At 48.6% G+C, this 12767-nt stretch overlaps 1 protein-coding gene across 1 annotated transcript in view; it reads right to left on the bottom strand.

The window, feature by feature from the left end:
* Positions 1-2366: 2366 nt before the first annotated feature.
* TRIM71 (tripartite motif containing 71) overlaps positions 2367-12767 on the bottom strand; it is a 57807-nt gene continuing 47406 nt past the window's right edge. Inside the window, exons 3-4 of the mRNA XM_060160998.1 lie at positions 7395-7529; positions 2367-3818 (exon numbers count right to left, since the gene is read on the bottom strand). Of these exons, the coding sequence (XP_060016981.1) occupies positions 2367-3818; positions 7395-7529 (1587 nt within the window). The remainder of the gene's footprint in view (positions 3819-7394; positions 7530-12767) is intronic.

The following is a 12767-nucleotide window of genomic DNA, read 5'->3' on the forward strand; positions in this document are numbered from 1 at the left end:
TTTTTTCAATTAAAAAATTTTTTAATCATTTAAAACCAGTTGTCTTTGGTGTTTAAAGGGGGATTATTTAGGGGGCAGGGGGATTGAGAGGAGGAGGTTCAGCACCAAGTTATTCCAAAATAAAAAACAATAAAAATGTTTAATTACGTGATCTCTTTACCTGTCAAAGAACTTCGAACTTAGGGGCAACATAAAAGGCAACTGAATAGGAATTAGAGATGGATTCACTATTAGAGAGGGAATGACTATTAAATTCTTCAATAAAAGAAGAAATGCTTTTACATAACAAGATCCCCTGGCACCTTCCCACCCTGAAACACAGCAGCTGGGCAACAGCAGTTTGAAACTACTTTCCAGTTTTTGGATCCTTTATTGCATGTGGTTCTCCTTTATGCAACAAGGTTTCCCCCATGTTGGTCACTCAGAAACCCCAGAACTAAAGCAATGGGAAGACACAGGGGACCAGGAAGTGGTAAATTAAATATCCAAAAGAGCTGGATGGGAAAAGCAGTTTGATTGGCTTGCTACACTGGTCCCCATCATCTCCTTTTTTTTTTTGGGGGGGGAGGGATGACAAAAACAATCTATCCACTTGTTAGTCTGTTCGTTAAAAACTCTATCCATATTGCAAGAGGAATTTCTCTTAAATACAGGGATAGAAACTGATCTGTTAGTCTTCCAGTTTAAACAAGAAGTGTCCTGGAAGCCACTGCCATCTGAGAGCACCTCTTTCTCCTGTGGTGCTCTGGAATTTGGTTCTCATTTCAGTATTTGAAAGACAGTTAACGCCCAGAAGCACAAGGTTCTGCACCCAAGTCCAGCTTACGACAAACCCACCCTGTAAAGTGACGGATGCCATCCCATGTTTCTGCAGTGGGAGCCTGGCTTAATAAATTTTCATTCTTTGGTACCGAGATACAGGTTGAACAAGAGGTTTCAGTTCCTACACGTTTTTCCAGTTGGGGCAACGTGGTTTACAAATCCTTTACATTCAAAGGCCTTTAGGGGGAAAATTCACGTTTACCGTGCTCCGTGGCTTGGGAGCAGACCACTCTGTAAAAGTGACCCGAGAAGAGGGTGTGGGGATGGGCTGTTCCCATAAACTTGACTTTAAAACATTCTATTTCCCTGAACTTCCAAAGCAGGAAAAAATTGTGCTTTTAAAACAAAAGTTCATTCCTTTGCCTACTCTTCTTAGGAAAAGAAATGCCTAACATTAAGAGAACAACATTCAACTGCAGTCTGGGGGTCCCTTGCCTGTGTCTCATGCTCTCTGCTGACCAACTCAGCACACGTGTGCCCATCCACCCACTCAATGTCCACACGCCACATGCCTGAAAATCCTCTTTCTGAGAAGGAGGGTAATTTTCTTCTTCTACTTAATTCTTTATAACCAACAGCAAACTAAAAACACAACTTCTGAGAATACTTTTAATCAAAAATCCTGAACTACATCTATTTTTCAGAAACCAAAGTGTGAAAAGAAAAAGTTCTTTGGGAGGTGGTATAGCATTTTTACTATTTTGGTGTAAGGTGGCTTCACACCCACACATACATACATACACGCGCGCACACACACACACACACACACACACACACACACTCGCTTAGAAGAAACAAAGATTGCATACCCTAAGATAGGAATGGTCTGCTTTTCTTGGCTAGCAAGCCACAGCCACTTCTTCTAGGAATAAGAAAAGATACTGATGTTGAACGGGTTGAGAAACACACTGAGGTATAAAAGAACACAGGAAGTTCACTGTTGCAGCATTAAAAAAAAAAAAAAAAGATTTTTCCCAAAAAGATCAAGATCACCACACAGCCTAACCCCATAAACACAGTATTCTCAAGAACACAAATACTCTACAATTAAGCATCTTAAATCCCATTTTTCCACGTGTTATAGTTTTTTTTTCTTTTTAACTTAGTAGTTTTCTCGTGTTTGCTTGGCTCAATCTACAGAATGCACCCCACCGCACACATCCAGCACCCTCCCAGCCACAGAGATGCTAGGCTTGTGCATGTCACGCCCCACGGAGGGGAGAGGAAACGTGAACTCCACTGAGCGAGGGTGGGAGGGCAGAGGGCCTGTTGGAGAAGGAAATGTAAAGGTTTCTGAGGTAGATAGAGATCATCACTTCACAGGCTCAATCCCTGCAGAAAAGATACGTACATTCATCTGTAAAAAAATAAAGATGAGGTAGGACATAAGCAATGTTGTACTTTTCTTGTTGTCTTTAAACAAAATTAAAAAAAAAAAAAAAAAAGGAATTTCCCTGAGACGGTTTCTTCTTTGAATTTCAAAAGGGGGAGAGAGAGAGAGACGTACACACGCGCACCCCAAACACAGAAGCCTAGGAATGTGATTAGAAGATGAGGATTCGATTGTTGCCAAAGTCCACCACGACAATCATCCCATCCGGCGTGACAGCGATGCCGGAGGGCCGGTCCATCTGCCCAAAGCCACTGCCCTGAGCGCCAAACTTGCACAGGAAGCTGCCGTTGGACTCGAACATCTGCACCCGGTGGTTCCTGGAATCGGCCACGATGATGCGCCCCTCCTGGTCCACGGCCACGCCCTGTGGGCGCAGGAATTGCCCATTGGCGGTGCCCTCTGAGCCCAGGAAGCGGGCCGACTGGCAGTCTGGGTGAATGACCAGGAGCCGGTGGTTGTTGAAGTCGGTGACCACCAAGTGGCCCTCGTGGTTGAAAGCCACCCCCCTCGGGGAGTCAAAGTGCTTCCAGAGAGCCCCCTCGAAGCCATACTTATTCAGGAAGACCCCATCGGGCCCGAACAGCTGGATCCGGTGGTTCCGCGTGTCGGAGACCAGGATCTTGCCCTCGGAATTCACCGCCACATCCCAAGGGTAGTTAAATTGCCCGTTTTTGGTGCCCTTCTCACCGAACTTGAGGAGGAACTGGCCCTCAAAGGTGAAGATCTGGATGCGATGATTGTCCTTGTCGGCCACCACGATCCTGCGGGAGGTGTCACAGGCTACGCCGGCAGGCCGGTCAAACTGCCCAGGCCGGGAGCCCAGAGTGCCGAACTTGTGGTGGAAGGCGCCGCAGGGCTTGAACACCTGGATGCGATTGTTGCTGCGGTCAGCGACCACGATGTAGCCCTCCTTGTCCACGCTCACGCCCCAGGGCCGGCACAGCTTGCCATCGCTGTCGCCCTCACTGCCGAAGCTCAGGCCCGGGAGCCCGATGCCCACGTAGCTGCGGCCGGACTTGACCACCACCTTGAAGGGGCTGTTCTCGATGTGCTGGTTGCACAGGGTGACCGATACCAGGTGCTCGCCCTCCAGCTGCGGCCGGTAGCTCACGACGTATGTCCCGTTCTGCTGGTCGCTCACCTCCGCACCAAACAGGTTGCCGTCAGGGCCCAGGACCACAGCCGACATGAGGTCGCCTCCTGAGAGGCGGGGCTCCCCGTCATGGTCGTAGCCGATGACAGTGAAGGAGGCCACCTTGCCCTGGAGGGCCCGCTTGAGGCCGTCGCCCGTGGCCTTGGTGAGCGGCGCGAAGGCCCCGCTGCTGACAAAGCCGAAGGACTTGATGGCGAGGTAGAGGGCCTGGTCAGGGGGTGTGAACATGACCCGGTCGTCCTCCTGGGGCTGCAGGAGGCTGCGCACGGTCTTGAGCTCCTGCACCTGCGCCAGCATGCGGTCTCGGGCCAGCAGGATGTCCAGCGCCCGCCCCTCCTCCAGGACCTGCTGCACGGCGCTGATGGTGCTCTCCAGCTTGTTGAGGTTTTGCCGCAGCTTCTCCACCTGCAGGTACAGGGACTTGGCTTTCACCTGGCGGATTTTCTCTACCTGGAGGGAAAGGTGAGAGCCGGGAGAGAGGACACAGAGGCTTAGAACCAAGACAGAAAACAACACATCGGCTGACATACTCATAACTGAGGGAAACCTCACACCGAGGGAGGGTCTGCAGAAACGTCTGGTCTGCATTCTCCCAAAGTGGCAAAATCCAAAGACAGAGGAGGCTGGGGAACTGTCCCTGATCACAGGAGATGACTACAGAGACCTGACAACTAAACGCCAACAACTGATCCTGGATTGGGAGGACACTACCATTAAACACACTATTGGTGGGATGTCCCTGATGGTCCAGTGGTTAGGACTCTGTGCTTCCACTGCAGGGGGTGTGGGTTCGATCCCTGGTCAGGGGAACTAAGATCTTACAAGCCGTGCATGGCCAAAAAAAAACTCAAAGCAAACCAAACCAAAGCAAACCAAACCAACCAACCAAACAAACAAACAAAAACACCAACCCACTATTGGTGAAATGCGACTACAGACTCAGGATTAGGTACTGGTGTTGTATCAAGATTCGACTTCCTGGTTTTGATTAACTGTGATTAAGAGAATATCCTTGCTCAGAGGAAATAAACTGAAACATTTAGGTGTAAAGGGGCAGTGTCTCCAACACTCCAACTTACTGTCAAATCACACACACACACTCACCGATTGAAAGAGAATGATGAAAATGGGACAAGATGTAAATAATCAGTGAATCTGGGTAAAGGATACAAGGGGCTCTTTTATTATTCCTGCAAATTTTCTCTCAGTTAGAAATTAAATAGAAGTTAGAAACAGCCGTGTAACAAAGAAACGTTTACTGAGCACCTACACTGTGCCAGGTGCTGGAGATACATGTGGCCCATAGAAAACACGGGCCCCGCCCCACTGAGCTTAGAGTTTAAAGCAACAGATACTAAGCAAGCAAAGAAATACTGCAAGACAATTTCAGACAGTGCTGGGGTTAGAGGGTAGAAAAAGAGTGTGACAGACAGTGACGAGGGAGGCCTGATTTAGACAGAGGGTTGTCAGGGACAGGCGGCCTTGAACGTGGAGAGAAAAGTGGCAGAAAGGGGACCAGAGGAAGGATAGACCAACGGACTGTAGTACAAGGCTGGTCATGCACTCCCAACACACTGAATCGAAAATGCTCCTACGTACAGAGGGCCTAAAGTCTCCTAAAGGATATTTCTCTCTCAGCCTCTCTCTCAGCATAAACACACATACACACACACACACACACACACACACACGATCAGAGACAGAAAGCCTGTGTGTGGAGAGAATAAAATGAAGGATTTGGCGAGGATCACAAACCCGGCTCTTTCCTTGTCCCGTTTTCTCTCTTCACAGGGGTTAGAAATCTTCATCAGGGAGCCTGAGAGGTCCCACACCCCAAATTTGGAGATACCAACTTTTTAGCAACTGTTGGCCTGTATTATTTGCAAAGGGGCCTCTAAATCTAAAACACCGTGATATGTAAACACGGGTTCTGACCTGCTTCGGACTCAGATCACACTATTAGGGAACGTGGGATTTTTGTCTGCCTGATCAGTCAGTTCTCCATTCTTTTGCAGGAAATAACTCAGTCCTCTAAGTTTAAGTGGTTTCCTCTGAAAAGAACAGATCAGTCGCCCAGCCAGTGCGTGCTGTTTTGCAGAGAGGACCATGACTTCTGAGTGCTTGACCGATCTGAAAGCCACAGAAAGTCTACTTCAGAATAAGGGTCCACTGTTGGAAGGGCTGGATTTTAATCCGATTTTCCCGTGTGGGGTGGATAACATGATTTTGGATCTGATTCATGTGTATTCATCTGTCCACTCTGGAAGGACGTGTGTGTGCAGAGAAGCCCGTGTGGGGACAAATCAAAGAGAAGCTCTGTCGTTTGGTTTTGCACTGGGCCAAACCTCTCGGCCTCGATTCTGATCCCTCAACCGGATAGTTGCAGCTACCCGCCAAGAGGCAGCCATGTCCACTGGAAATGCACAAGCTACAAGAAAGGACATGCATCCAGATACCTATAACTAGGTCACCCAGCACTCAAGTTATCTCCAATAACCAGGATGCAAGAAAAAAAACAACACCACTGTGTAACAAGGAGGTGCCCAGACAGAGCCAGGCAAGAGGGAGCAGAAAAATCAGTGATTAGTGAAGAAGAAGGGGGACTCCCACAGGATCTGGGGCGTGGTACCCCAGCAAAAAAAGCAAGCACAAATGGGACTGAGGCGTGTCCAGAATGAGCAGGCTGATTTTGGATTTATCCAAGAATGAGTTTTCAGGCAAGTAAAAACGAAATTGATAACATGAATAAGAGACTGACTGTCCTTCCGAATTTGCTTCTCCTACGGTAAAAAAAAAAAACCGTGCTCTCTATTCCTCCTGAAAGAGAACTGCCTTGAGAGAGGTCCTCAGCCCCACCGGAGGGAGGGTAACTAAGGTGAGATCTGCAGAAACCCCTGCACACAAAGGCCTTTTCATCAGCAGATCCAGCAGAGCAAGTTTGTGGCAGAGTTCACCACAGAGCTCTCAGGTTGCAAGGAGGGGGCCCCTTTCAGTTATAATTAACATTCGTGGGTGGCATGGGACTGGCAGACCTTGGGGACATCGGAGGGTCTGAAAACTGTGTCAGGCCCACAAAGGTGCCTGAACAAATCATGTGAATTAAATCTTGGACTGTTTCCATCCAAGGACTCTTCTCTTCTGTCAAAAGGCAGTAGAGAGTCAGAAGAAGCAGAAAGCAGCTAGATACAGAGCTAACTCAAAGGAAGAGGCAATGCAAAAGCCCACACAGCCTTCCCAAAGGCCAATACAATTTACTCTTTTAGGGGACAGGAAATTGGCGAGGATCACTTTCAGAAATCGACATGCGGTCCCCACCATCATATAGTTTGCAGTGAGCCAAACAAGCACCACACACTCAAACACACCCGTTCACATCAGCTCTGTATAGTCTTGCTTCTGGGTTCAGAGAAGGTGATCCCAGTTGAACTGGCGTGAGGTACTGGCCCCTCTCAGGCACGCTGCCCTCTTCTACCTGAGTGAGAGCGCAAGATCAGAGAAGAAAATGCTGCGGGGGACGTGGGCGGGGCGAGTCATCCCTCCAGCTGATTTTATCTAAACAGCACACCAGCTCAGCGCTCTTTCCGGCTCCAACAGGAAGAAAGGGCACTCGCTCACTGCCCCCACAAGTGGAAAACTGGTTTTCCACAAGGGGTCAGGAAGTCCAAACAGCCGGGACACCAAAACTAAGGACGTGTGTTAGCAGCCTGCTTTCCTAACAGCAGTCTCCATTGTACTCCCTTCTTTCTGCTTCCACCTGAGTGCCTGCAATAGAAAACTTGAGACTCTGTCCAGTCTCGGGGACCTGACCGCTTCTGAAAAGGCTTCTTGTTGTCTTACTGCTCGGAGGGGGACCCCTGCATCTTTCTGCAGACAAACTTAGGAGAAAACTACCAAGTGTTCTAAACTCAGAGCCGGGATCCAGGGTGTGACATCAGCATGCTGTCATCCTGCTGTGGTTCAGAGGCTGTGCCGGCCACCGAGGAGCCCAAGGGTAGGGTGGGCGTGCAACCCCCCCCCCAACGTTACCTTCCACAGCAGCTCACACTCCCGCTCCTCCAGGGCCTTCTTGTGTCTCGCAGTCACGGCTTTGACCTCCGACTGTACCACTTTTGCCTTCATCTCCACCTGCTCTGCCACCGTCTGGGCCTGCTCGATGCTCAGCTGGAAAACCAAAAACAATCTCAGAGCAAGAGAAGTATCTTCCCTCCTCACACGCAACACTTAAGGCTGCTTTCTTCAGCCCCGAAAAACTAACGCCTTAGGCCCCCAACCCAGACCTCGAGGTCCACGTCCTTGGAAAGAAAGCAGGCACTGGGGGAGAGAAGGGCATCTGTTTGACATGTAACTGAAGGAGCTGCTTGGCAAGGGCTGCATTTCTTTGTATAAGAAATGGCACCTACAAAGTGAATGTCAGGACTATTAAGAGATAGTCTGACACAGTGAAACCAGTGTAGCTGGGTCACAGCCCAAAACAGACTGGGGATCAGATGTGAAATGTTCTACTGCAGATGCACGAGCAACTTTCCACAGACTTTCCGGCCAGGCTCCCCACCTGGGGGAAATCTCGCAGGCTGGGCACATCCCTCGGGAGAAGGTGTGCAACAGGCTGCAGCCCAGCTCAGAACCAACACCAAGTGCAAACTGGGAAACAGTGTCTGATGCACCTGAGAAGCCCTGCCTATGGCCAGAGACCACCTCTGCACCCCCAGGCCCCAACCCTGTACCATCAGCCCCCGTAAATCAGCCCGTTTAATCAGACGTATGATTGTTCATAAAAAATTAATCCAGACAGAGGCCTGGTGTTTTCATGAATATTACATGATGTGCCTTGAAAAGCCACAAGGATTGGAGACACTGAGGTATTAAATCAGGGAGTTCAAACTGATTGCTAATGCTGCAACAGGCTTCAGAGCAGGTGTCCCAGATCAGGAGGGACCCAGGGAAGCCTCATGGGTTTAGAACCTGCCTGGGTTCAGGAATCAGCTACAGGTGACCAGTCTTCTGTGTGCCCTGCAGAGAACGGTTTCTGGGACACAAGACACATCTAAAGCGGGCACAGTCCTGGACAAGCCAGGCCGGATGGTCATCCTAGGGCTCAGGAAACCCAGGTTCAAATCCTAGCTCCACCTCCTACCAGTTCAGACAAGCTCCTGCCCTTCTCCAACTTCGGAGTGAAAGTGAGAAAAATGCAGGACAATATATGGGAAGAGCTGAGTCCAGCCCCTGGTCATCCTCTCCCCTCATCCTACTTAGCTCGCATCATACAGTTAGGCCTATTCACACTTCCTACCTTGTTTTGTTTTTAAATTGTAGTAATAAAATACACGCAGCATAAAATGTCCCACGAGTGACATTCAGCACATGCAATGTGGTGCAGTCACCACCATCTGGCTCCAGAACACCTCTACCCAAAACGAAGCTTCCCACGCCTGTGAAGCAGTCACTCTCCATCTCCCCTCCCTCTCCCCCACGGCATGCATAACCTACAGTCTCTACAGACGTGTCTATCCTGGATATTTCACACAAATGGAATCAAACAATACATGACCAGCCTTATTTTCATGAATATGCTCCCGGCTAATCAGCTATGACTCATTCAGTCACTTACAACTGGGACCCCTAACTGACCACCTTTCTCGCTCTCAGTCTGATGACACCTGCTCACTGCACTCCCTGCCCCCATCCCCGTGAGGCCTAAGGATCCACTGAGCGGATAGGAGCTGGCACCTGGCCGATCTGGGTGGCTCACAGTTTGGCCTGGGATGCTTTCTCTTCCAAAGTCACCCTAAAATCTCAAAACCTAGCTCAGATGCCACTTCTCTAAAATCGGAAGTAAAGGACACCTATCCACAGTGTTTCCGTTCCATCTTTACTATCCTGTCCCAAGTGTCATTACAGACTGAACTAAGGTGGGCCAGGTACACAGGGCACGGTACTTAGCACTGGGTTCTAACAGGAACAATCTATACATTTTATACTTGCTCGTGTCTACGGCCATAAACTGTGTCCTATCAAAGCACTACATAACTGCACTGGGTTAAATATCGTCCTGCCAAACTTCAGGCGTGCCGGCAACTTCAGAACGTGGTTAAGATGAGGTCATATTGGACTAGGGTAAGTCCTAAATGCAGTGACTGATATCCCATAGGGCCATGTGAGGATGGAGGCAGAAAATGGAAGTAAGGCAAGTACAAGCCAAGACGTGCAGACCACGACCTGCAAGAAGAAGCAAGGAAAGGTTCTTCCTTAGAGGCTTCACATGGAGCACAGCCCTGCTGACACCTTGATTTCTGACTTCTATCCTCCAGAATCGTGAGAAAACAAATTCCTATTGTTTTAAGTTACCCAGTTTATAGCAGCCCTAGGAAACTAATACAGTAGCCAACAAGTTGAAATAGATGGCTGTATCCAAATTACCTGAAACACAAAAAGTTAGACTGACGGGCTTCCCTGGTGGTGCAGTGGTGGAAAGCCCACCTGCCAATGCAGGGGACACGGGTTCGTGCCCCGGTCCGGGAAGATCCCACGTGCCGCGGAGCGGCTGGGCCCGTGAGCCATGGCCGCTGAGCCTGCGCGTCAGAGCCTGTGCTCCGCAACGGGAGAGGCCACGGCAGTGAGAGGCCCGCGTACCGCAAAAAAAAAAAAAAAAAAAAAAAAAAAGTTAGACTGACGGATCAAATAAGTGTGCATGTAAGCAGATACCATAACAGGGTGTCTCGGGCTGTCTGTCAGGATTAATTCAGAAGAAGAGAAACCTCACTAGACATTTAAGCAGAGACGATTTAATACAGGGAATTTGGTTAAACGGGAAGCGGGGAACTGCTAATGCAAAGGGCACATTGATGATTAAGACAGACTGCAGTAACTGCAGACAGTAGCTACCACCCCTTGGGCTCAGAGAACAAAGAAAGTAGGGGTTACCAGGACCCAGAAGTATGGGGGAGGGGCACCCCAGGCCCAGCTCATTCTGGGAGTGGCAAAAGCTAGAAACTGGAACCAACTTCTGCTGCCAGGGTAAAAAAATACTGCTGATAAGAACAGGAAGTCAAAAGGAAGAAGCAAGTCCCTTCTCCCCACTTCCAGGCACGTGGTTTGAAATGAACACTGCAGCCCCAGCCTCACACGGCACGACTGTGAAAGGGTAGGTTGGTAGGTTATTAACCGGTACACCCTGTTTTCAGATGTGTTGGTTATTAATTAGCACAGAGCTGGTATCCACATCAATGTCTGACTGAGGCAACCAAGCCTATGTCCACAACATTTCTTTAACGCTTCCTCGATGGAAAGCAAAGGCCACAAACTGCCTTCTATTTATATTAACATCATATTACTTAACCAAACTGAATTTCCATTAAAATCAGAAGATATGGAAATAACAGGTACACATTCCTACAGGGCAAGAACTGGCTGGAGAGCAATGACCATCCCCTCTGCATGCACAGCCAGTGTCTGCTCGCCGCCTACCCTCCTAGCCAGGCTGCTCCTACTGTTTCCTCCTAGGTCCCTAGCAGGCCCTTGTGTTAACTCCCATCCTATGACAGGAACTATTTCTTCCATTTTCCAAATAGGTCAAAGGGGAGCAAAGCTCTGGCTATAATTTGAGTCATTCCCATTCCTAGAGTCATAAAAGTCCTATGTGAAGAGACCAAATGGAGCTTTCCTCTCCAAATCCTACACAACACCCGGGCAAGCACTGCATTCCAAGACGTGCAGACCAGGACCTGCTTAACTAGTTCCCATTATCTAAGCAGGGCATTTGAAGGACGCCAAGAGGCAGGTGGGTTGGGGGAAAACGGCAGTGGGTAAAAGGGCTGAGGAAACTGAAAACAGAAACATTTGCAAGAAAGAAAGAGAAGGAAAGAAAGGAAGGAAAAAGGGAGGGTGGGTCACCTAACAAGCATGGGGGCTTGAGAAAAAATGTTAACTTCAAATGTTAACAGATTCAATCAAACACTCGAAGTTGAGGCAAGTCAGTGATGCCATTTGACTGCTGAGTGGTGGCCACTTAGTACTGAGGAGGAGTCTGAGGCCAAATCTGGGTTTCACAGGGAAGGGTGCAGAAAGTGATTAGTGATGTCTGCCATGGAGAACAGTGGTGGCCTGATGACAGGTATTTAAAGTGTCCTGATAGAAGATACTAGAGAATGCAAGTGTCACCCATAAGCTCAAAGGCCACCATGCCGGTACCAGATGGGGGAATTACTGTAGTTCACTCTAAAATGTAATTTTTATCACATTTAATATCTTTGAAACTGTGATTCATCTTAACACTGTCAGTGGGCTTTTTCCCTTTGTTAGCTGTATATAAAATAAATGTGCATATCTTACAGTTAATGGCATCTTAAATGTGATGAAAGAAATACAAGTAACGAATCAAGGCTGTCTTACATGGAGAGCAACTATATTCCTGACCCAAACTCTGGATGTCCCCCGGGGAATCTGTGCACCTTTATGAAATCCTCTAATTACATAAGTGACCAAAATGTTGTATTTTCGTCAAGAGTGAAAGTGACTTGGTATCAGATTACTTGACTCATCAGAAAGATCACTTCAGTATCACACATAGGAATGCTGATAGCTGCTGAGAAACTTATTAAAATCCTAAACCACCTGCCCACCCTAGAACACACGATTGATTCTTTACCATTTCCAAGAAGTCTTATGTTAAAAATAATTCATGTATTCAAATACTCGTTCTAAACAGTTTCCTACTCGATTACTTTTTAAAATATTTTTCTATCTATGGCTGTGTTGGATCTTCGTTGCTGTGCGCAGGCTTTCTCTAGTTGCGGCGAGTGGGGGCTATACTTCATTGCAGTGCGCAGGCTTCTCATTGCAGTGGCTTCTCTTTTTGCGGAGCACGGGCTTCAGCAGTTGTGGCACGTGGGCTCAGTAGTTGTGGCTTGCGGGCTCAGTTGCTCCACAGCATGTGGGATCTTCCCGGACCAGGGATCGAACCCGTGTCCCCTATACTGGCAGGAGGATTCTTAACTACTGCACCACCAGGGAAGTCCTCCTATTCAATTGCCACTCGAAGATTAGCAATGTTTCTTTTTCTTCCCCCATAAATTTATTTATTTATTATTGGCTGTGGTGGGTTTTCAATGCTGCGCGCGGGCTTTCTCTAGTTGCAGCGAGCAGGGGCTACTCTTGACTGTGGTGTGCGGGCTTCTCATTGCAGTGGCTTCTCTTGTTGCAGAGCACAGGCTCTAGGTGTGCAGACTTCAGTAGTTGTGGCTCGCAGGCTCTAGAGCGCAGGCTCAGTAGTTATAATGCACGGGCTTAGCTGTTCTGCGGTATGTGGGATCTTCCCGGACCAGGGCTTGAACCCGTGTCCCCTGTACTGGCAGGTGGATTCTTAACCATTGCGCCACCAGGGAAGTCCTAGCAATGTTTCTT

Source organism: Lagenorhynchus albirostris, chromosome 10 (assembly GCF_949774975.1).
Source record: "Lagenorhynchus albirostris chromosome 10, mLagAlb1.1, whole genome shotgun sequence".
NCBI classification, from domain to species: domain Eukaryota; kingdom Metazoa; phylum Chordata; class Mammalia; order Artiodactyla; family Delphinidae; genus Lagenorhynchus; species Lagenorhynchus albirostris.